This window comes from Grus americana, chromosome 8, assembly GCF_028858705.1.
Source record: "Grus americana isolate bGruAme1 chromosome 8, bGruAme1.mat, whole genome shotgun sequence".
NCBI lineage: Eukaryota > Metazoa > Chordata > Aves > Gruiformes > Gruidae > Grus > Grus americana.
The window spans coordinates 26888302-26913998 of record NC_072859.1 but is presented as its reverse complement, the minus strand read 5'-3'; the positions used below and the strand labels follow the sequence as shown (position 1 = coordinate 26913998).

At 42.5% G+C, this 25697-nt stretch overlaps 1 protein-coding gene across 1 annotated transcript in view; it reads left to right on the top strand.

The window, feature by feature from the left end:
• TRABD2B (TraB domain containing 2B) overlaps nucleotides 1–25697 on the top strand; it is a 295290-nt gene that overhangs the window by 174491 nt on the left and 95102 nt on the right. Inside the window, exon 4 of the mRNA XM_054834247.1 lies at nucleotides 4095–4269. Coding sequence (XP_054690222.1) covers nucleotides 4095–4269 — 175 coding nt within the window. The remainder of the gene's footprint in view (nucleotides 1–4094; nucleotides 4270–25697) is intronic.

Here is a 25697-nt window from a genome sequence, read left to right as displayed (position 1 = left end):
CTGACTCAAGTAAAATTACACAGGCAGTGTGGAGGGGAAGACATTTCTGCAAGACTGGGACTTTTTTTTTTTTTCCTCATATTCTCTTCCTTTAACCTCAAAAGCTTAACTAAGAAATGCAGAGTGTACCTAATGACTGAGTTTGAGATCCGTCTATACTGTCCATAGGAGAGCCGTAACCCAAAGTAAATAGGAATAGAAAAAAGAGAGTTCTAGCTGATTCAGTCAAACAAAATATTATTTCTTTTGAACACCTCTGAATGAACTATATGATTGAGTTCCCATGGGAAATACGTAGTGTGTGTATTTATATACATATGTATATGAGTTGGTTGGATTCTCGGAAAACTGCACAGCTTACAGAGACTGGACAGAAAGAATCTATTTATCTTTTTTCCTGTGTGTCCACTACGAAGTGAGCATGTCCCAGGTGATGAGTAGCACTGTGTTTTTATGCTGATCCAACTGCTACTCTCCTAGATGAACAGCAAAATTAGAAGTTAGGATTTTGAACAGTCACATCATCCACCACACTATATATTTAAATACTCGTAGCAGTATTCAGCTATTATCAGATCAGTCCCTCACCCATTGGCACAGCAAATGTCTCATCCATTCACTCTCAATTCAAAACAACAAATACCTATCATTAAAGTGTTAAAATTAATTTTTACACTGAATGCAAACAAAAATATTTGATAAAGTGGAAGAAGGAAGGTGCATCCCTCTGATGCATTCTTCACCCCATCCTTTTGAAACAACAGATTTTCTTTTTCAAAAAAAACCCATTAAATCCTGGCTGCAGTTAACAGCTTCCTAATTGCATGTGACTGTTTCTTGACTTCCTGATCCCTGTCTGGTGGTTAGGAATCCAAAGCGTTTCTTAAATCAACAGGAGCAGCTGCCTCCTTGAAGCCAGGCATGGTGTATGTCACCAACTGTGGAAAGGAGCTGCGATACAGGGAGGAGCGGAGGTGATTAATGGGGCCAGTGTCGTAGCTCAGAGCATGGTTGCACTACTGTGTACGGGCATACTTACTTCAAACATTTATCTTCTGTCCTCTGCCACACACATGCAGAAACATACGTGCATGTTTTATTTTTGCTAGTGATGGAGCAGTCATTAGAAATACAGGAATGCACAAGGTGCAGCAGGACCTGTAGCTGATGATGTACCTCTAGAGGTGATGCTTTCCTGTGCCTTGTTCTCTGGACAAGCATGAGAAATACTGACAAAACCCAGTCCTTGGTTTTAAATTTATCTCTCTGCCGTTGGCAAACTCTTTCCCACAGAAGAGAAAAAGAGAAAGAGAGAAAGAGAAAGAGAGAAAGAGAGAGGAGGGGGAAGCAAGTAAATTGCTCCATTTTGTGGACTGTATTTTAGGTTGGATAAGGAGGAGGAACAAACTGGATTGAATGTGGATGTAGGGTTGCAAATGATGGAGTTGTACAAGCTGAAGGAAGGTGCATGTCTTCTTGGCAAAGATCCTCTTGCTCAAGGTCTGAACACGACTTCTGTCCTTGGGCTGTCTAGACCTCAAGAAAGCGTCAGAGCTTTCCCCTGGTTGGCATGGGATGCACAAAGCCATTCGATCCCCCAGCATCGCTGCTTGTGCTTCCTGTAAGAGCAGGTTGTCCTCACAGGCAATGCCATACCTTCCTTTCCCCAAAGCATCACAGGTGATTCGAGACCAGGGCCCGTCGGTTCCCAGCCTTCACTTCCCTTCAGCCAAAAGCGGGGACGAAGAGACTTCTCTTATGTGGGTGTTGAGCCTTCAGATGTTCCCAAAAGTGTTCACCTTCCATTTCAGTCTCCGAAGACTCACCTGACTCCTGGCTCAGCTACATCCACCCATTAAACACAGAGCCTTGGTATAGAGGAGATACAAAGGCTTGTGATGTCTGCATGGACCAACTGATTTACAGCTTTGCGCTGCAGAGGTTATTGCAAGTGTAAAATAGCTACTCATTCCTCAGACTTTATTCCTACAATAAAAATCTCTCCCTGCCTTTCACCAGGAACCAAAGGCACTACATCCTTTGCTGCTGTAGCCAGCAGCTTTTTACCCCTCCGATGCCGGCAGGCTGCTTCTGCGTCCCTTTGAGACAAACGCACATTCTTGCCAGACATCGAGACAGCTTCCTTGTGGATTAACAGGAAACTGGTGTCTCCGATAGGTCTGGCTTAATGGGACTTATTATTTGTTGCGTGCTGGCAAAGGGCTAAACTGAGAACAAGGTGTGAAGTACTTGCATGCTCTGAGGAGTTCACAAGATACGCTGGCGAAGCCAAGCCATGCTGGAAAGCCCGGAGGAAGGAATGACTCAGGGTAATGCAAGTGAACCCTTAAGGAGGGACGTGCTGTGAGAAGTACTGTGATTTGGCAAAGCCGATTGGGAAGACGTAATGTTTGGAATATCAAAGGTCCACCTGGTCCACATGGACCAACAGGTTTGGACAGGTCACTGTTGGCAGCAGTATTAACTCCAGCCACATGGGATTCCCCAGCTCGGGAGATGTGGTGCCCATTTCTGTCTCACCCAGCTGGGTACAGCCTTTGGTGGTAATCCAGAGCAAGGCCTAGACTTGTCCTTCTGCATAATGCATGGTGAGAAATCTCTGCTACTCTGTCCCCCACACATTAGGAGAGCTGTAGGTGAGGCTGTGATAAAAATGCTTTAAGGAGAGCCACTGGGAAGAAGGAAATCAGTTCTTTCCCTAAGACTTGCTGAAAGCTTTTGGAGAGGCAATATGAGTGAAGAGAGTGGGAAGAGACAAAAATTGCTGTCATAAAATCAGGTGGCCAAGTGGGAGGGTAAGAGGTGGGCTGAAAAACAGAGACTAATGGCAAGTTCGTTAGAAAATGAGTAGAGGAATTTGATATAGTAGTAAACCAGAGAAAGAATTAACCAAAGTAACAGAGTCTTTGCATCAAGTATTTCAGCACAGTGAGCAAGGGATGTTCCCCTCCTGGGCTATGCATGCAATATCATTACCACCAACTCAGATTAACACTGGAAATTCTGGCAGCTTTACATGTACCTGGGGAGTCAGAAATCTGAATCTGGGTTTTGCAGCTTAAGCTGCTTTCCAGTGGTGAGGCACAGAAAATTGCTGGAAGGTGCCTGGGTCCTGTTAAGGTCCTGTTAACAGGCATCAAACGCTGCCCACCTTCAGCGCTTCCCACAGCAGGTCCCGTAGACTCCCAAACTCTCATAGTAGACCTTGGACCCTCACCATGTCAAAACAAGTTGCCTGTCCTAATAATCAGAGGCTTCTGACTTGTCGGTCCTTTATAGCTTAGGTCTTGACTCATTCCTGGTTCTGCTGCCCTAACTAGAACAGTCCTTGGGGTTTCCACCTTCCTTCTGTGCCTATGAACGTCTCTTCTTACAGAAACAGGGACTGAAGGAGCAGGTCTTGTGGAATTCCCTTCCTCTGCCCAGAAATATCAGCAACGTTCCAGGGATTTGTGTGTTGCAGCGCCTGGTCTTCTCTAGTGAGATCTAATAGCCTCTAAAGCCATGAGAAAGATGAGGGGGTTTACCCTGTTTAAATCTTCCTATGTCTGAATTTGGTAACATTTCCCACTTTCTTTAACTGTTTGGGTTATTAAAAAGGAGCATGTACAACCCAGATCTTGCAGTCCTTATTCAAGCTCATAATGACCTCAGCTGAGAACAGATTACAGGACTTGTTCTGGTATTAAATAGCCCATGAACTGTGTAGAACAAGCAGAGAATAAGGGGTTTAGTAACTCACCCAAAACTACATTCTGCTGAAGGAACAGAGAAAAGTTAAAATGAACTTGTTTCATTTAGTAAAATACTAGTTTCACTTGGAAAAAAAAAAAAAAGCATGTTGGCTGGTGATTTGTTTTTTCTTTATAGAGTTCCCAGCAACCTCACAAGCTCTCATCCTCTAGTGTAGTGTGGGTTTGTGGATTTGGTTGGTGGGTGTTGGTTGTTGGGGTGGTTTTTTTTTTTGTATTAGTGATTCTCAGGTGGTTTAAATAAGGCTAGATTTGGACATCCAATGTTCGGGGATTACTTAATGACTGTCACCTGAACTACAGTCTCTCTCTCCATTTCAGGTCCCTAACTTCATCAACACAACACTCCCACCTCATGAGCAGGTGACGGCTCAGGAGATAGACAGCTACTTCAGACAGGAGCTCATCTACAAGAGGAATGAGAGGATGGGGAAGAGAGTGATGGCGCTTTTAAGGGAGAACACAGACAAGAGCTTCTTCTTTGCATTTGGAGCAGGTATAGCATGAATTTCTCTGCTTTACTTGGTTATTGTGATTGGAAGTAAAGTGGTTTGAGTGCTTCAGGATTTTGTGTCTGGTCCTGCAGTAAGATTTCTTAGGGCACTTACTTTTGAAGCAGAAAGGCTTTTGCTTGTCTAAACCTGCTTCTGAGATGCAGTGTGTTGGTGTAGGAGATGGGTCTGGGTCCAGCCGAGCTGTGAACAGGCTGTACTCCTTTGTTTTCTATCCAATTGTAAAAAGGTAAAGGTATTAATGCTTTTCATGCTGATGCGTGTGTTCCTTTTGCAGCCTAACCTGTGGGCTTCTTGGGTTACATTCGCCCCATGGTTGTGTTTGTGGCTGAAGGATAGGAGATGTTTGAAGTGCCTTTGAATTTGCAAGCCTAGGGGCTGATGGCAATGACTGTGGGACCACAAACCTTGCTGTGGCATAGGCACATGTGCATGGCTCAGGGCTCTGGCCTGGGGTTTCAGACCTTTTGGGGTTGCTACTTTAGCAGTGTGTCTGTACAGACTGGTTGATTTTGGACCCTGCACGGGTGCATGAGTTATGTGCGTAGCTGAATACCAGCACTTTAAATCATTAAGTAAATACCTAGTGCGTCCCTCTGCCTGTTTAAATTCTCTCCATGAAATCTGCAGAACAAAGATGTCTGTAGTAATTCTGTGAGTCTATGACAGTATGTGCTACTGTCCTTTCTCTCTCTTAATTTTTTTTTTTCCTTCCCAATGGAATCCACATTTCTGTGTGATAAGAGTATAAATAATATCTGTTCAGGCCCCAGTTCAGCAGAATCCTGATCACCGGCTTAAGCGGCTCTTCAAGCTCCCTCGACTTCAAGGCAGCCTGAGGTTGTCGTGCCGAGAAACGATCGGCTCCTCCTGCTCCCTCTCCTTGACAATTTCTCATATTTGACAGAACTTTGCTTCTCATCCCACAGCTCTGCCTCTGAACTTTGGCAACAACTCGCCTTTTGCTACTCACTTTGGTGGGAATTGTGATTAAAGACTGTGGGACTTAGCAGAGATACATGCATTTTGATGTATTTATTTTTTGAGTGTATCCAGACTGAATTTTCCCAAGCTTATTTAATCTCAAGCTTGCCTGATGTTTCTGTCCAAGGATTTTTGCTTAACTGTTTTTACAGTAGGAAAATATATCATGGTGGCTCATAATTGGACAGAGATTCATAAAAAAACAGCCTGTCTAACTCATGGAGTGGGGTTTACTAGAGATTATCGAGCATGCTGATTTTGATGTAGTCTCCAGTTTTGGAAGTCTCCTAACCAGTATATACTGGAGCTGGGAGGATAAACTGGGCGCCATTGCCCACTTGCCCTGGTCTATGTGCACTCTTCCTGGGCATCTGTTACAGACCACAGCTTGAGACAGGATCTTGGACTAGATGGGTCTGGGATCCAATCCACTGCAACTGTTGTGTGTGCTAATAACCAAAATGAAATTAAGCAAATGTGTACTAATTGCACATTGCTTGCCTTAGAAAGTTGTGTCTAAGTTGTGGGAGGTTTGAGCTTTCACTCTCTGTCTCTGTCGGAGAGCATTTACCTGAAACTTTTGGGCAGCATCACTTGAGAAAGTTGGCTCCTAAAGAGCAAGTCCCATTTTGTCCTTTAATCTCTGGTTTTGGCAATGTTGACAACAGCCTTTGTCGCTGCGTTCTTTCTTTCTCCCAGCACCAACTGTAATGAGACAGAGCAGACATATGAAGCAGGATTTATTGAAAGCTGGGGTGCAGGAGACGTCAAGGCAAGCTTTCTGTTTTGGGTGCTTTGTTCCAACGTCCCTTTTGGCCTTTCTCACTAAAGCGGGCCATCCCTGCAGGCCATCCCCACTTTAAGTACAATTAATTCCTCCACTCTTCTCTGGGGTGTTTTTTTCTTTGTGCAGTAAGTACTGAGAAAATTATTAATTTTTCAATGCCAAAACTTTTATGTGGCCAAAGTACAAGCAAGTTCATTTTCTTTTATGCTTCAAATGCAGTTTTTCTCCTAAAGGTTTTTGTTGGTTTGTGGGGTTTTTTCATGCACTGAATTGTAAGAGTGGCTTTTTTTGATACATTATTATTTTGCATTCTTATATCTATTTCTTGAATTTTAAGGGGGATTTTTTGGTATGTGCTTGGGTCATGAAATCAAATTGTTTTCTAAAACCTTGAGGGTTTGGGTTTGCTTTTTATAAAATTGAAGGGTATTTTTGATGAAAGTTGAGGCTTTCACATATTCCCATGAATTCTGAAGTGCAAAATTTTAGGAATGCACCTTTGGTTAGGACAGGCATGATGGAGTCTGCAGGAGTGCATTTACTCTCAGAACAGTGCAAAAGTTATTTCATTTCGTTTAAGACTCCGTGTATTTAAGATTCGCATGATGGAGGGTAAATAATTTGGAAAAAAAATATTCTGGATAATGTACTCCAGAAAGTATTGTTCTTATGCTAAGCATGATCTCTGTTTTAAGCAATTTATTTAGAGGATATTTGAACTAATGAATGAATAATAATTTGATTATATATGTAGATTATGAATTGGTTTCCAAATTTCATAATCTCCATCATGGTTTCTGGGAAGGGAAGAATTGGATAAAAATGTGCTGGCAAATAAAATTAGGAAAATAAGCCTGTTATGAGAAAAGCACTCTGGAAAAGCTTCACCAAATGCAATGTTACAGACCTGGGCTGCGGTAGGAGGGGACTCCCAAGCCCTGCACGATGATTTGTTTGGACTCGGTGGCAGCCTGTAACTCACAGTTATAACAGGAGCCGAGGGGCTTCCATCCTGAAAACAGCCCTCCCGAGGCAGAGCCCACCTGGTTCCTCTGGTGGCCTCACCATGGGGAGCCGTACCTTACGGAAACTGCTGTAGTTAAGTTTAACTGGTTCTTGCGCAGCTGCATGTAGCAATTGAAGCTCTGTTGGGACACCATCCTCAACTTGATTTAAGATCCCAGTGCCGTGGTTGGGTAGTTCAGTATTGCCTAACACTGAATTAGTATAACGAGCTTGACTAAGCCATGAGACACAATGCTGAAGTCTTTGCAAAGTAGTCTGGTTTGGTTCAGCGTATCCTCCTCAATGACTGCGGCAGCAAGACATTTTATAGACTCCTCCAAGAATGTGTACTGTTGCTTAGAACAATAACAACAAAAAAGAAAACACCAAAAAACCCCACACCAACCCCCACACAGGGGTCACTGTGACCAAGCAGTGATTTACAGGATGAAAGCCATGTCTGGCTGCAGCTGTAAAACAAGGTGATGATATCCTGGCTGCCTGGTGGTGCAGGAGCCAGCACTGCTGAGCTTGCGGTTGGAGCTGGAGGACACCGGGGTCTGTCAGCAGAAAGTGCGGTTGGTGAGTGTTGTGGGTTTGGACTGGCAGAAATCCCTTCCGAGTTGAAATATGGTAGAGTGTCCCCATAACAAAACAACTTCCTTTACAATCAGAAAAAACGTAGCTCATCCAGCATAAGCTGAATTCCCACGTGAGTGGAGGGAGTGGAGAAGGTAGGAGACATAGTGACTCCTCTCACCAGACCCAAATAACCTTCACCTAAAGATCTGCACCCTGGTCCTACCAGGTCTGGCCAGTCAGGTCACCACTGGCAACATCCCCACTGGTTTCATGTGGAAAAGGATCAAACCCAAGGGAAGATGCAAGAAATAAAAATTGTGTGGAAGTTGGTGCAAAGTGCCACTTGGGTACAGCAGGAGTCACCCTGGGAAAAGAACTGCTGTTTTGCTGAAGAATACTCATTTCCCAGTAAGCTGTGGTCGTTGGGCTGATTGGAATATAGCAGGCAATGAATTTATTTGCCTGTTCATCTCTGTGTGTTTATGGTCTGGTTATTGGGTATTCTGTATATAGAATTTCTACCCTATTCATCCTAGATTGCTTTTAAATGAAAGCAATCAAAATCTTCCAGCCGATAGTTTTTCAGTAGGAAACTGGACACTTCAGGGAAATAGAATTTTTCTGTTTGCGTCTGAAAAAGCAAGTCCACTTCTTGCAGATGTCGATCAAAACCCCAGCTGTTTGGGTGGTGGTGTTCTCCTCTGCAAGCCCAGATTCCTGGTGAAACTGTTTTGCTATGTGCCATTTAGAGCTAAGCTGCACAGACCTCGTGGGGTGTCGTAGGAGAGGGTGTTCAGTCTGGTCCATAACTGAGCATGAGGCTGTAAAACATCAAACACGTCCTGGGGACGAAGGATTGGTTAATGGACAGGCATTTGATTGTCCAAGCAAACTGATATAAAACAGTTTTTAGATCCACAAAATGAAGTAAACCGGTTTTATGCTGTTGAATAACTTTTTTTTTTGTTCCAGTCAGAAGTATTAAAACAAAAAAAGAAACAATTCTAAATGGAGCTCTTCAGTTTTGTGCCATTTTTAAAAATAAAAAGTATGCTTTTCAATAGATTTCCCCCTTCCCTGTCTTCCATAGTATTACTTACAATTTAAATGCATTGGAGCAGTTTTAATTTATTACTTTATAAAACACATGGAAGTGAAAATAACCATTTATTCTTTCTACTTTCATTTCTTTCCCCTCTCCAAGAAAAATACAGTCTTTGGATAAAATGGGACCAAGCTGTATACCCAGCTCTGTACAGTTCATTCTTCTCCTGCCAGGGTTTACTGTATTCAGACTTAATGTGAAAATCTCACCATACCGATATTCACAGTAACTGTACTCTAGTAATGAAACAGCATTTATTGTTTGTGCAGTTAAATGATATTTTTCAGGTAACAGGCACGGTAATTTTTTTCCTTTGAATGAAAAAGGTAGCTAAATAGAGTACTTTCAATTAAAATTTGAGGAGGAGTTGCTTGGTTTTTGTGTTTTGAAAATCTATCTTGGATTGCTAGGAAATGTTGATCCATAATAACAGTGAAGCGCCTTAGACCTTATATATACAGGCAATTTATGAAGGTCCATTTACAGTCAGGAGAGAGAGAGATACAGCCAAGAGCACATGGGCTGTTAAAAAGAGTTAATATTTTGGCAACTAAGACTATACACATGAAGTCAATGTTTAAGAAAAAAATCGCTCTGGTTTATTTCATTTTTATGGGCAAATAATTTTCGAGTAACACTTATGATAACAGATGGATAAATTTATGTCTGCAGTTAATTTGAACGATAATTTCCTTAGGATGTTTTACTTACTTGCATTTCTTTCTTTCTTTCTCTTCTGAGAGCTGTCAGTTTTGTAACTGAGAGCTGGATTTACTGCTTCAGAAATTCGGATGCTGCTCTAGTTCACAATGTTTATTAGCAGCCAAATCAGTAGGCTTTAAGACAGTATGTTTGATTATTTAAAAAAATAAATATATCATGGAGAATATTCTTTTAGTGCTGAGAGAAAGCTGAAACACAAGTACCATAGCAACTCCCACAGCAAGAGGGGAATCAAACTGTCCCTGCCCCACAGTCCTGTGTTGGAGGAAAGCATGTGTTTTCCCACCCCACCAGGTCCAGGCAGCCCCCTGCGTCTGGGGAGTCAGAGAAGACCTGAGCTGGTGGCAGAAGCCAGAGTGGACTGGTGACCACAGCTCCTGATGAAGACAGTGCATGTTAACAGGGATGGATGCGTGGGAAAGTTGGATCTCTTTTGCTCAGCTGGCGGCTTAGCTGGCGGAGATAAGGTACCTAACTGTTGATGGATTTGGTTTAAATTTCTGAAGTGTTCCACAAGAAAAAAGACCCAGGCTCTGTTGTAGATGTCTGCATGCTCCCATGAAAGCAAAGGAATTAGTCCTGAAGTAGGAACAGCACAAGTAGGTTTTCATCGTTTCTATGCTCGGAACAGGTGAATTCCCTCTCCATCCTGCAGAGTTTTCTCAGCCAGCATTGGGCAGGCAGCATCATCAGTAATGATTCTGATCATCATAAATTAGACTGTTAACAGTAATGTTACATATTGTTTCCAAAGTCTTGCAAATGTTATCTGGTGGTTCTTCATAATAGGACTCAGACGTGGGTTGCAAGTCTTGTGGCTGTGTTTTCACTAGGGAAAGAGAATTTTGCAGCTCTTCTATAGGCTGGGGTTGGTGTGAGAGCACAGCAAGAATATAAAATCCCCTCTTTCTAGTCCTCAGCTCCAGCTCTTCCCTTTTCTCTACAAAGGATTCCCTAGGACAATTTCAGCACACATCATTTTAGATACTGGAGATATCAAAGATAGGAACAGGCTCACCCTTCACCTTCTGGAGGAGTAGGGAGTGACAGACATCTCCAAGGTGACTCAGGTCTTGCGTGGTCTTGATCACCTCTGAGATGTTCTTATTTTTCCCCAAAAACTAAAGTGCGCCTGGGGAGATACCCAGGTGATGTACCTGTCTTGAACACGCTTCATCCATGGCTAAAAAGGTGACCGCAACTGAGATGGAAGATGATTGCTCTTGAATTTGAGTGGGAGGAAAGGTGGGGGAGGTGGAGGTGGGATATTTTTTTGTTACTGGAAACTGTATTCCTGCTCAATAGTTTGGGGAAGGAAAGGAAGTGATGGATACTATACACAGCTTAAACACAAGTAATTAAAATCCAGAGAGTCTTTGTGAAAGCCATTAGCACCTGCCACCAGATCTGGCACTCAGGTTCACATATGTTACTTGAAAGTGTTTTTTTTCAAAAGGGAAATGCCTTGAGGCCGCCATCCAACTGCACACTGAGGACTCGGGATTTACAGATGTTGAGTATGCAAATAGCTGGTTTGCACTCCCAGCTGATGCAATGTTGCGAGCAAATGGGGCACAAGGTTCCCAGCAGCCCAACAGTGGGTGTCACTAACTCAACCTGGCATTGGAAGTCCAGTCCTCTGTCTTAAAGAATTGTATAGCTCTTTCCCATTTTCATTCTTTGTCTTGAATCCTCTGTAGAACATAAAAGAAAAAAAAAAACTGGGGGGGGGGGGGAAGGAGAGAAAAGAAAACACTTGCATGCTGGAATATAAAGAGTCTTTATCCCCTGAGTCAGGCGTCCTGGTCCAACGCTGATTAGTGGTGCTACTGACATCACTAGCACAGTTCATCAACGGGTTGTCTCAGTGGAGCAAGGAGTTGGCGACCAGGAGATTGAACTTGGCGAGCCTACAAAAGAGAAGAAAAGGGTGAATTAACAGTTTGCAGATGCTAGAATTCCCTCTGCTCATGTTTATTTGGGCATCCAGATGCTTATGGTGAGGTCAGCCTGTTTTTGTGTATAGACTTATTTTACTATTAGTTTTTAAGGCAAAGTATCACTTTGCTTTTAAAAATATACTTGAATGCTAATTTTGACCAAAGCCGTGTAATTGATTCATTTAAAAGTTTGCATTAAACAGGCAATGCCTGATTCTCTTTTCAGACACGCCGCTGTAAATCAGGAGATACTCCACTGGGGAAAAGCTTATTCCAAGTGCAAATCCAGGCTGTAGCCTTTTAAAATAAAAATAAAATAAAAAAAAGGGGAGCTTTTTTTTATGTACATTGATCTTGTATCATATGGAGGTTTGGAAGCCTCTGAATATTTGCTTTTCACCTGAAGCTTAAATCTGCAAAGAGAGAGTGCCTGAGTTAGCAAGGCCAAAATAAACCTGCCTGCACTACCCTATTGTGAAAAGGGAGCTACTATTCTGAAGGCTGACTCCTGTAATTCTGATTTCAGAAAACCTGTTGTATAACAAGATATTAATCGTAGAAACACAGTCTAGTGTATGCAATGGTGAGAGCTACCTTGAGGCTGTTGTCACCTGTACCAACCAAGGAAGGCTAGCGACGTAGCAAGTGAAAGAACAGATTCATGTAATTGGCTTTGCGCTTTGCTTTTTCTCCTGGTGTGTCACCACCTAAACTGCTGAGGGAAGCTGGACAAGCCCTGTACTCTCTTTGTACTCTTTGGTGGAGAATTCATCATGCTCAGCGGGGAGTCCTGCCTGACCACTTCTCACCATTGCTTTTATCGTTGCTCCACTCCAGTAGGGTACAGCCCCAAATCCTAGCTGCAGGTATTCAAGTAAATGTTAAAGGCAAATAAAATGGGCCTTGCAAACCACAGTGTATGCGTTTACCATCTCTGGTGTAATTCTTCCCGTGATGAATGGGGAAAGTTGCCTGTATGCAGTAGGATTTTGGTTTAAAGAAATGCATACATTAATGTCAGCTCCCCTGGGTCCCTGACATTTTCATGTTGTATTTATTATTATGCCCGTGCCAAGTTCTACTGTATAAGTCTAATTCTGCCTGCCTGTTCTCAAAGAAAAGAAAACTATATTGGCCCCTTCTGTCCTATAATATAGAGATTTTGGCTATGCCATTGCTGTATTTCTCTTCAACATTTGAGATGTAAAAATGTAGACATAATTCAGGAAATTTTCTCTTTTCAGAACTGCAAAGAATCATGAGAGATTTACACCCAGGCTTAAGCACTCTACTGAATAGGAATGAGCTTAAACATGGGATGAAATACTCTTTCACCCCCCCACACAGGCAAGAACTTGCTGTGGATCTGCAGGCCACCCTGCAAGCTCTTAGGAGACCAGGCAGAGGTCCCATATAACTCTAGATTTCATAACGAGGGTGTTGAAATCAATATATGGATGCCAGACAATTCATCACTTTCTATCCCAAAACTGTCTCATCAGAAAATTCCCAACCAGCTTTAATAGTGCTATTGGGAAGACTTTAAAAGGACAATATGGAGAACCCCAAGACTGGCAACGTTCCTCTAGCACTGAGGTTTCTGTGGGATGCTCATGTGAAAAGGCAAACAGGAAACAGTTTGCAAAGGATCCAAGGATCTTGTCTCAGCTGGGATACCTTTGCATGCTACCTGCAGTGATTAAGGTGTCTCCACACCCAAGTGTACTTCCAGTCACCCTGCTGTGTGTCACTGTCACAGAGGAAAAGGAAATTTGGCTACTCCATTTGCTTATACCCGGAGCCCAATATGCGAGCACAAATTCTTCAGTAGTGTTTCACATTAATGCAAGTTGACAAGGTTGACGTGGGTTCGTGTTCCTTTCTGCTGCCTCTCTTGCCTGGGTCCTTACCTCCAGTGGAGGAGCAGGGGTGTCCCAAGGCATGCTGGACCACAACAGCTGTATCCCCTGCAGCTTCCCTGTTCGAGCCTCAGGCTATTAGAGCAGGACCTGAGAAGGGAATTCAGTAGAGCAAGGAACCAGTTTGTACTGTTTGTGGTGTTGGTCTCCTACAGGTTCAAGGCATTTCTGACCTGTTTTAGGGCCAAGTTGCAGGAGGACAGTGTATGGAGAAGAACCAGGGATCTTCTCTGTGGATTGGAAAGACAGGGCATGACTGCTGGCCAGAGTTAGTTGTTTTGCAAAAGTAGATGTGAAACTGAAAGCCTTAAAAAGCCTGGCTGTAAATTATGTGGATTTCTTGAGGATTTTTACTGGTATGGAAACTGGGACTGGAAATCTCATTAAACTGGGCATTCTTGTGAGAGTTCCAGGTTTTCTTGGTCATGGTTATGCCAGGAATACCATCAGAGCAAACTTGCTGAGAAAGGATTTATGGATTTGGGAACAGGTCCTATTCTCACTGAATTAACGGTAGTTCTGCAACTGACATCAAGGTGACTGGCGTGTGCACCTGGATGAGACAACATTTATTTGTTGTTCCAGTTCCTTAATCTAGGCTGCTACTTTCACATTACTGGAAAATATCAATACCCTCTTTATAAACCTATTAAATCCCAGTTCCATTGTTATTTTCTCTAGTAGATCAGAAGAGACGTGTCAAGGAGAAGAAAATGTGTGCACAATATACCTCTGCCCAAAAAAATATTTAAATATCGAAAAGGTAAACTGAAGATAGAATTGCTTAGAGAGGCAGAAGGGAAATAATTAGAGCTCCAGCCAGCAAGAAGAGATGTCGTAAACTTCAGTTATTCACCTCTTGTAGACTTTCAAAACACAAACTCTGCCACTGTTCAGCCATTTTATAGAGGCCCATAGAAAGCGGCAGAGGTCTGTTGGATGAAATTGCTCTGGTGGCAACTAAAACTGGGCTCAAACCCAAGTCCAATAGCTAAGCTGCCATCTGAAACTGGAAAAAGTTTGGGTTCATGCTTGAGTCTCTGCTCCCTTCCTGCTCTGTGCAATAGACCTAATGAAACCCTGAGTCTGGACTTGACTGATGGGGAGTGAGAAGCAACTCCAATCTGTGGAAAATGTTGCTGTTTCAAATCAGTTTTAAAAAAGTTTAGTAACAAAATTTGAGAATATGGGAATTCTTGGCAAAAATGGAGAACACTGGTACACTGGTACTGGAGTGCTGCTTTTGGTAGAAGCTCCAAAGCTGTGGCTGCTGGAAGCCCACAGGTGACTGGCTTGGAGGTAGCCCCAGAGGTCTAGCTCTTGGTAGACCAGTTTGCTAAAGAGTTCCGAACTGAAACGTGGCAAAACATGATTTCAGAACTACCAGGCTTTACGCCTGTCAACTTCCAGGCAGGCAGTGGGAAAGAGGAGGCGATGAATCTGTCTTGGAACTTCTATTTTTCAAGAGATATTCAATGAGACCTACTAAATGCTTTGATTTAGATAGTGTTATTCATCAACTAAAAATTATTCTGCCAGAGAACTTCCAAGCACCTTTTAAATCTAGACACAACATTTTGGTGGAGTTCAGCTTTGGATCTATCCCTGGTAGAAAAGTGAATTCTCTGTCATTTTCCTGGAATAATGTTGCAGGACTGAAACCTATGTGACTATTATCTAAAATAAATAACTTGAGTATTTTTAGTATTTTTCTGCACTTTATTATGGGAAATACCTTAAATACTGAGGTTAGCAAACTTTTAAAAATTGTATTTATACACTGAAGGTAATTGGAGAGAAAAATCAAATGCCACCACTGGGTTAACTCAGTATGAAATTCAGCACCAGTTCTCAGTATTTATACAGAATTCACATTCACTTTGCATTTTTCCTTGAGGTGTTTGAGGTACAGTGAAACTGCTGTGAGGTTCTTATCACTTAGCGATCTGGTCTGGTTCCAGTTGAAAATTTTGCAGTACCTCTCACTGGGAGGATTGGTTTAAAAGGAACAAAAATCTGACAAAGAAATAAAGACTTCATTATTGACATCAATGCTATTTTTAATCTGGTTTCCTAAGGAAATGAGGCTTAAGCAATCACGGTGTTTGTGAATATGCGTGTGTATATATAGGTGTGTGTGAATGTCTTTCCCCCTCGTAAATTTTTCATCTGTTGGCTGATTATAACCAAACTTGACAGGTGGCTAGAGTGTCCAAGATGATAAGTTCTTGCATGCTTCATGAAAATAAGTGATTGCATAGAAGGAAAAAGAAATTCATAGTGCTCATCCACTGAAAGAGCACAGCATGAGCTCAGCTTTTATTAGATCTCAGGAAATCCCTGTGGGAGAGGGAGGTGAGACACATCTCCATGGGCAACTTTGCTTTTTTGGTTCCTCTGCATGCAGGAGGATGTGCTGTATAGTCCATGTGTCAGTCATGCCATGGTTTGAACAGAACAATGATGTTTAGGGTAAATAATTATTTATGTAGAGTATCTTAGGAGTCACATGTTACCTCTGGGCTGCCCTTTAATGAGGCATTCATTCTCAAGGCCAGAGCAATATCAGGGACCAGGTTTATAAATGTGACTGAGGCATGGCTCCAGGATTCTCTATAAACCTAATGAGTTGTGGGCACTCAAACTGTGCAAGCTCACTACTGCTAATTGGCCAAGTGTGCTATCAGCTATGCCCAAAAATGTTCTTAAGTAACCAAGGGGTGAAAAGAGCATCAGAAACTCTTACGAGTCCAGGAGGCAGCCTGGGGCAGCATTCCTGTGTGCAGAGTTCAGGAACACTTTCCCCAGACAGAAGGTCATTCCCTTGAGAGCTGAAACAGCTCACTGGCAATTGGGAACAAAATTAAGAAAGAAAAGAAAGAGTAAAGCATGACCTGGAGGAAATCAGGTTTGCAACATTAGCTTATCAGACAAGGGGATGGTTGTCACTTAGCAGTTGGAGAAGATGCTTAGAAAACATTGTGATGAGGATAGTACTTGAAACCTTTCCAGAGCAAAATACAGATGGGGATCAGAAAAGCCAAGCCAGAATTAGTTCTTAATTATTTTTTTTTTTTCTTGAGATTGAAAATTATGTATCTAGTATCTTGGTAACAGTGATAACTGTTGGGGTGGGATTCTCCCTCTTGAACTGTAGGTGTCTGAAAGTTCAGTGCATCTTCTGTGTAAGATCATCAGGTTCCTTTCAAACCCCCAGAGGACAAATCATCCCACTTATCTCAGATGCATATTTTAAGATGGAAGGAATTGCCCTCTGGAGACATCTTTCCACTGACTACAGAGGAAACCTAGAAAATTGGCCTCCAACAGATGCCTGACTTTCAGATGAGTGGGATTAAGTGAACCCTGAGAGCAGGAGTCAAGAATTCAGGGTGTTTTGTCCTTACCTCTACCTGACCTTGAGCAAGCTGCTCAGCATACTAAGAGCTCCCTGAGCAATGTTTTGCATTGCTGCCAATGGCCTTATTAGTCCTGAGGAAGAATTGCGAGCAGAAGACTGACACAGGAGTGCTTTCCATACCTTGGCATGGACACTAGGGGAAAAGAAAGCCCTCTGCCACCAGCTCTAGAAAGCTTGTCCAGGGCCAAATTTCCTTGTGTGGTAGAGGGAGAGCTGTAACCCCCCTGTAGTAGCACGCAACTTTTGCATCCTATCATGTGATACTGTTGAAGCCCAAGTGGCCAACCATTTTGTTCACCGTTCAGATCCCCCTGTGAGCCCCAGTGCTCGAGCAAACTATCCGTCCTTGTGATTGCACAGACGAGATGGATTCAGACACGCAGGAGTGTAAAGCATTTCCATCTTTCCTCACCTCTTGGCTGTAGGGAGAGAAAGCCACTTTGGTGCAAGCGCAGTCATTCATGAACCTGGTTTGCCTGGAGCTGTGCAAAGGAAACAGAACCACTGACAAGAGAGCAGGCTCTTGTTTCAGTTCATCAAGGATGGTTATCGCTTTTGCAAGGGAAGGAGCAAGCAGTCAAAACAACAAAAAAAAAAAAGTTTTGACATACCATGTGTCTGATTTTTACTGTTCTCTTAAAGTAGCAACCAGGCCAAATGTGTAAGTGCTGTCAATGAGGAGTGATTCAGACCTGGAGACCCTTTGAAACAGCTTTCTGATATAACTTGTCTTTTTGCATGCAAGAATTGAGGAAAAATAGGAAGGTGTGTGGGTGGGTTTTTTGTTTTGGGGTTTTTTTTAGTATTATGGAGAGACTCACCAGACAGTCTCCTCTGTGGGGCCACTCACCAAGTCTGTAATATTTATTCGGCATCTCCCTGAAACCACAGCATCTTGGAAGTTGTCTTCCTGAATTTACATTCCCAGTTCAATCATCTTCCACACAATAAAAGCTCCACTGTTGTCTTGCCTTTAACTTCTGCTCTGCACAGCGCTCCCATCAAAAGGGAGCCCTTCCTCCTAGCGTTCTTGTTTTTCTTAATACCTGCCAATCACCCCGCTTGCCTTTGCCCAAAGTTTGTTGTCTTTGCAGTTGGTCACAGCGTGAGCTACCAAAAACCTCGCTGAGCTTGACAGGGTATTCTGTTAGCCTAACCCTAACACACGATCTTCCACCTCCCCAGCACACAAAGGGCCTTTTCACTGGCCCACCGCAGCTCGAAGATTTCATTTCATGTGTTACAATTAATCTGTATTTATTGCCACTTATCTTAAATGGCTAACAATATCAAGAGTTTAAGAAGTGCTTTTAATGTCAAACTGGGTCAATTAAAACTCTACTTAAAATATTTGTGAAACTTCTTGCCTGAAAGTTGTCCCCTCAGTCTGCTGTTAACCAAAATGTTTTAAATAAATACACGCAGCTTGAGGAGACTGACATTTGGTAAAATTCCCCTTGATATTTTAGTAGAATCCAGGATTAATTTCCTTACTCCTACATTCACTTGCTTTTTTTATAAAAGGAGAAAAAGGAATAACATTTTAGATGGTTATAAATATTTGAAAGATTGTTTCAATCAACTAAAAAAAAAATCAATCAGGAGATAGCCTCAAAACTTTTAAGGCCAGAAGAGACCATTAGATTGATCAATGTGATCTCCTGGAACTTCATCCTGTTCTCCTGTGGACCCTAATAGCTTGTGTTTAACTCTGAGCTTCAAACCATGGGCCACAAGTAACAATGTTTTTTTGTTTTTTTGTTTTTTTTAAAACTCCATTAGTATTGTGTGTGGGCACAGGAAATAAAGTACTAGAACATAAAATATTAAAAAATTAAATAATGAACGAGCAGCTTTTACTAGTATATGTTGGGTTTTGCCGAAGGTTGAAGAAGGCTGGAGGAATCCACTTTTTCCTCATCCAGAAAAGCCCACAGTTTTGCCTTGAACTTTTTTTTTCTTTTTTTAAAAAGCTTAATTTGCAGAACGGCCTTAATAAACTATGTGAAATAAGTGCTGTTGTACTGTCTGTGAGAAGGCTGAACTCCTATGTAGTTCAGCCCAGGTTGCGCCGTGTTAGGATGGTGACACACACGACACGGAGAAGTCCTAAGAGGGACCCCCAGGTAGGGCTTAGTTGTGTTGGATGCAGTGGACGCACAGAGTAAGTGAGAGCCCAGGCTGGGGGAGTTAACTACCTAAACTGAAGGTCTGTCCACCTGGAGCTATTTGGACTTTAAGCTCTGATCCTCAAACACTTACACTTTCCATGAGCAGTGACATTAATGAAGCTTAGTTTCCTATGGTTTTAGGTCATTTGCTTGGATTCCCAGCAGTCTAATACGGTTTGAACTGTAGCTGAGGCATTTCTGTTAATTAGGGCATTCGTATTATCTTTATGGGTCTCTGATGTCCCTAATAAAGGTTCACCCTGCAACTTTTCTTTCCGCAGGAGAGATCGGTGAGTCTCTATCCAGCCATCTGTTTTCATAAAATATATAAAAAAGGACTGTCTTGGAGACAGCTACTCTCTTCTGTGTAATGGATTTGAAATTTGCCCGTGGGTTCAGAATATTTCAGGGGAGATCATAAAAACAAAAGCATATGCATAAAGGGACAGCAGGATCCTGTAAGCCTCGTGTTCTTTGGAAACAAGGTTAAATGAAGTTGTCATATTTATGCAGTGTGAATATTGCACAACTTGAGGATACCAAATGGTTTTGATCATGTCATTAGTCATTCCTTCTTGTAGAATATTCAATTAAACAAATCTGGCTTTCTCACATGATCTGTAAGTCCATTTTATAGGTTAGGGATGGAAACACATCTTGAAGAATTGCTTTTGTGTCAGAAATAACATGTTTTTTTTTTTTTTTCCTGCTTGCCATCCATAAAAAGAGTGTGATTATGTGAATTTGGAGGAAAGCTATTGTTCTTTGGTATCAGTGTTCTAATGAATGCGAGGATATTGGCTTGTGGAATGTGCTTTTATTGCTCATTAGTTGCTGTCCTATTTTTTATTCTTTTTGGTTTTGTTTTTAATCTTAGTCAATGCATCAAGAAGCCAAGTGATGCTGATGACTAATTGCATCCCAAGAATGGCAAATAGCACAAAGCTGACAGCTTGCAAACAAATCGTAGACTGAAATATGTTCACATAAACTTTTTTTAAATGCTTGCAAGGAGGAATACTGCAAGTTTCCCATTACTGCTTTTCATCCCTTGATTATGGAGTCCTGTCAGCCTGGTTTCAGACGTGTGGCACAGAGCCTTACGTGGCCCTGATTCATTTATATTCTCCTCTTTGGATCTGACAGAAATGTGTCTCTTAAAGCTGAGGTTTGAGATCTTTTTGAAGACCATTGCCTTTGGCAATGTTAACCAAGGCCCCGACAGGCTCTTATCCTGGACAAGGAATACTGCCTTAGACTGACGTTGTTCAAATCTTTCAGTTCCTCAAAGAGCCGTTTAGAGACTGCGTGTTAATATTCAGAGCCTTCTTGTGTGGAGGTACCAAAGTGCTCTGGCCAGCTTCACAGGAGCCCAGTGATGACAAGCTGAGAAGTTTAACAAGAGGGAGGTGAAAACTCTGAAATTTGGTGGCAGTGTGGAGTAAGGGAGGAAACTAGTTGTGGTTTCCCATCAGATGGACTAGCCTAGCTCTACGCATTTCTGCTAGGACCATTTGAACCCATTGGCTAATTTCCCTTGAATCTGATGGAAGGTGGAAGTTCATGTGGTTATGCTGCTATTTGGAAAGAGGTGGCTTTGGCAAGAGGTGGACGTTTCTGTTAACGTTCCCATTCAGAAAAAGGCTGTGATGTAACCTCAAACTCACTCCTTACTAGGTATCAGAAAAGGAGCTTATTCTCCAAACATGGATCCATAGGAAAACACACTCTGCTGGTTCCACTGATCAGGAAAAAACTTGGGATTTATGCTGTTTTCTACTACACTTAAGTGTTCAGGATTCTGCAGGCTCTCGGCTCCTCACCTGCTTCCATTGGATCCAGAGAATGAAATAAGGCAGCTTTGCCAAAATTTGGCCAAAATGAAGGAGATACTTGATTGAGTCTGACCAAGGGATCAGCAGAGAGAAGGGTGGGTGCCAGTCCAGTGTGGCACAGGCACCAGTCTAGTATTTACAAAGTACAGACACAATTGTGTTGAAAAATCTCTTCCTGCTGGGTGAGAAAGGGAAATGAACACAGGAAAATAAAACTTGAGTCTTAAAAGGGACGGGGTTTTGAAGTGCAGTCTAGTTACAGCCTTGGATCACTGTAACTGTGGGAAAATGTGATGAGACAGTGAGTGTACCCAAGCACATTTGCACTTTTTTTTTTCTTTTTGGTTAATTCTGCACTGTTGTGCATAAGCAGGCAATGATGGATTGTCCTAGAGTTCTGTACATGGTATTGAAGAGAGCTGGATTTAATTGTCCTGCATTTATTGTACAAAAGGAATGAATTATGAGCCACTTTACAGCATCTCCAGTGAAAGTGATTATCAGCACTGCTCCTCGCCAGAGATATAACTCTGTCAAGCAGACTCCCTCCTCTCTTGGGTTCCTTGGAAAAAGCTTGTGAATTTGCTGTCTGCTGCCAGTGAAAGCTCAGGGTGAAACACAAAACCAAAAGCTGCCAATAGCTATATATTCAGTTCAGACGTTGTAAGAATTTCTTACTCCTTTTTATTTTTTTTTTTCTTTTTCCCCTGAGTGGAAGATCAGTCAGGATTTGTGGAGCATGCAACCAAAATTGTACAGCAGAATGTTTTCTCAGTTGGTTGCTCTCTTGATTTTGTAGGTGAGTGGTGTGGTTGAGAAGATTTGGCTGTTGGCTTTAATTAGTTTTGACCTGCGCTCATGCACACTTACAATACCGTTGGTCATGATGCCATGGAAAGGCATCCTTCACCCCCATGCACCCAACCATATCTCATAGCTGTTTTCACACTGCTCCTCCCTGCAATGTGCAGATAACCCCAGAAATAGGTTTAAGCTGAGACGGATGTATAAAAGGAATGTTATGAGCTCTGCATCCGAGACTGGACAATAACTCATCTACAGAAGAGCAGGCAGTTTTGCTCTTTTCGTTCTGTATTGACTACTGTGGCGTAATAAAGGCCAGTGGGATGAATTGCAAGGACCGTAACATTGCCTGCAAGAAACGTATTTTGAGGGGGATGTTCCCCAACGTTGCAGAACAGCAGTTGCAAGGGGAGATTTTTCTGTTAGGGTTTGTTTAGATCTGCAGAAATATTTTCAGTACCTTCAAGAGAGCTGGTTCATGCTGTGTGCTTTGGGGAGCTATGGGACATGTCCCCTCTGCTAGTAGGTTTCTTGTGCTGCCTTGCAAGCAAACACAAGATTCCTGTGTGTTCACAGATACTTTTATGCCTGGCGTAGCCCAGATAAATGAGTGCAACAACACATAGATAGAGATAATGTTGTGTACACAACTGTGCAAACTCTTACAAATGGGTGCTTTTCTGCATCACTCCACATGAACAGATTTCACATGGATTTATCTACAATTCTACAATTGCCAGAAAGTCTGCTCTTGAAAAGAAGAAGAAAAAGGAAAAACAAAAAACCTGCAAAAAGTCCTGGACTCTAATGGCACTACCAGGTAGCATGTGCAATTCATTTAACTATGAGTTTACAAATGTGTTAGCTCATAGCTGTGGTAACACTCATGGCAGCAGTCTCCAGGCTGAAAACTGTCCTGGTAATTAATAACAGCTAAGAACAGAGGTTATGTGGAGTGTCATAGCGACAGGTCATGAATTAGGAGAGGAGCGTTTGTGGTCACGTCTTCTGTATGCAGAGAATTATTTTTGAAACAATTCCCTAAGTAACTGTGCTCCTGCATTTTGGAAAAATCAGCTGTTTAATGCAGAAACTAGTGATGAGTCTTTCATTCCTTCCACTCTGTCATTCCATTGATTTATTTGCAGTCATTTTACTGTAAGTCAGAGGAGTATCGGATGCAACAGAGAAAATTTAGGAAAAAGGACTTGGAAATTTACCTTATGTTTTGTGGACTGGAAAGATTATCTGAACAGAGTTGCTAGAAGTTGTGGAGTTAAATGGCTGGATGAATGAGCCTTCCATGGGATGGGAAGTCGTGGGTGGCCACTTGTCCGTTATCCAGAAATGGGCCAGAATCTGTCAGGAAGAGCTGGGTGAAAACCTTGTGACAAAATGGTCCTTCACTCCAGAATGCCAATTCATGGTGGCTTTTTGTAGGAATATAAGGGACAGGTTCTCAGGGGTGGGGAACACAACGCAGTAGGATCAATATTTTATGTAGTGAGACTTTTCATTTTTCTTTTGCAAATAGCTTTTTGCCTGGTGGTTGCTAGATTCATTTGGGATGTGGGAAACAGAAGTTCATGTCCATTCCTGATTCTTGAGTTAACACAGGGAACTGAGTGTTTGATTTGCTTTTAGAGTAATTCCTGCAAGAGTAGGACAGTGATGGATGGAGCATCCCTAAGAAGAGCTATTCCAGAAGCGTTATCGCATAGCGGCTTATTGCACGCTACCTATCGTGGCCAATTTAATTGGATGGCATTGCTTTTCTTAGGATTCAGTACATGCAGATGCAAGGGCTAGATTTCCAAGTACCCAAAATCTTAACTTCTGTTTGACTGAAGACAAATTGTCTTAAGTGCTCGGTAACCAGAGCCTCTGTTGAGGGCTGGATTTTCAAAAGGCCCGAGCCCTTAGACAGCAGTTCTGAAAACCTGGCTGAATTTCAGTGCAAGCCTGGCTTTAGAAACCTTTTATATCTTCATTGAGCACAAAGGGACAGACTGTCTTGTAAGTTTGTGCCTTCGTTGGGAGGAACCGAATTCTATTGATTTCAGCATGCGTTATGGCTGGATCAGACCTCTTCAGCGTGTGACCTGTGAGCACCATACTTAAAAGCACTGCCGTGGCAACAAGGGCAGCAACCCCAATGGCAGAGGAATGGGAAATGGCGCAAGGTGAAGAAGGGACATCCTCTTGTCATTGATGGAGATTTACCCATAATAGAAAATGAGGGGGAAAGCTTGATAAGTCAAGTGGCTTGATTTGTAAGTGAACTTACTCTAAAGTAAACACAATGCCGTATGTGTCTCATTTGCCAGTGAGATCATCTGTTTCTTTGTTAGGGAAGAAAATATGTTTCCCTTCCAAGTCCAGGGCCACTCAGGCAATTTACATGAACAAATAAAGATGAGGTTTAGCAGCACTAAATAAATAAAATACAACTCTAAGTGGCCACCAAAGAACAGAGCTGCTCGAATAGAATAGTACTGGGACGCGAGCCAGGTGGCTGCTGTTTGCCATGCCTGCTTACGATTCCCTATCCAAGCACTGCTCAGATGCTTCTTGCTGAGGTCAGGTTTATGGCTGTAGCAAAACATATACTGGGAGAAAAACAAGCTATGCTACAGATGAGCAGCAGGGCAGAGAACATAAAGTAAATCTGTGCCTTAGGCATGGTCTTTGCAGAAAGTAGTTGGGCTCTTGCCAGAGCAGCACGGATTGAGGCTGACTAGGGCAATGAATATTTATCTCTTGGTAAAAGAGGTGGACAGCTTGTTTCTGATGGCTTTTACCAGCTGCATCCTATAGTTGTTCAAATGTATTAAATGGAGTCATTCCTAATTTTCTCCTCTTTGAGATTAGGATCTGGCCACCCTTTATTTCAGTGTTTTTTAGGCATGGAGCAGGTGCATAAAATCTCTCACATACGGGGAAAAATCAAAACGCTCCACCCCAGAGCTGCATTTGATTGTGGATTCAGCTTACACATAGAGGCTCAAAGTGCTGTTGGTTCATTGCTATTCCCTCATTGCATTAAGAGCTGATGTGAGTAAATATCAGCTGTATGAGATTCTTTCTCCTTCCATCTCCAACTCAAACTACTCATCTTCCAGTCTGGCACAGAGCTGGCCCTGCCACTGGGGCTCCATGACATCCCAGGTGTCTCCAGTACAGCTCAGTTTTGGGAGCAAGACTGCACTCAAACAAATTGCCAGCTTATATGAAACTGTTACCAGTCAAAATGCCTCATACTACTCACAAACAAACCGGTCCTATGCTCATTATGTAGCTTACCCATGTAATTCTAGGGTCAAGGTCTGAGATGGAGTCATGTCCAGGGCATTAGTCCAAGCAAAGAGAGGCATGTCTCTTTGTAGTCGTGACTTTTTGGCAATAGCTATGTGTTAGCTCCACTCTAGTGTGGGAGGCCTGAGAGTATGGGACTGCTCTTGAACTGGCAGCCTGGCTATGGCTACTGAATAGATTGTTATTTCCAGTGAGTGGGGAGATGACTCACTCTGCTATGACCAAGTAGCTGAGCTAATGCAGAAGTAGTTCTCTGGTTTGCTCTGAAATGAATGCTGTAGCACTTCTTACAAATTTAAAGTAGAGGAGCAGAGGTGCTGTAGGGTTTAGTATCAGTTCAGCATGCATGAACATAGCTGAGTGGTGGAAACTGCAATGGAGACTTGGTCTCCCCATCTTGTCCGCTGCAAGTGAGATGTCGTCTCCTGCTTCTGCCAGGATCTCATGTCCACAACTGAGCAAACTGTTTCTGCAATGGATTTAGCTCAAATGAGTTAGCTACCTAAAATGCAGGTGCTTCATCAATAGCCAACAGAAATGGGCACCTCCAAAGTTACTTCACCCATCCTAGTGCAGTTCTTTAAGATGCCAAAACTGAGTTTCTCTGTTTGCATTTCACTGCTTCCTTTCACAATAGAGGAAGCCAATACAACTATCTTAAATTAGACATCTAATGTTCAGGTGGCTAATGCTGGGTGGGATTAATCTCTTCAAGAATACACTCTGAGTTTCTTCTGTACTCGTTGTCCCTGACTTTCCAGTCTGAAAGTCACTGTGTGCAATCTGAACTTAGATCAAAGGCAATTAGCCCAATTCCAAAT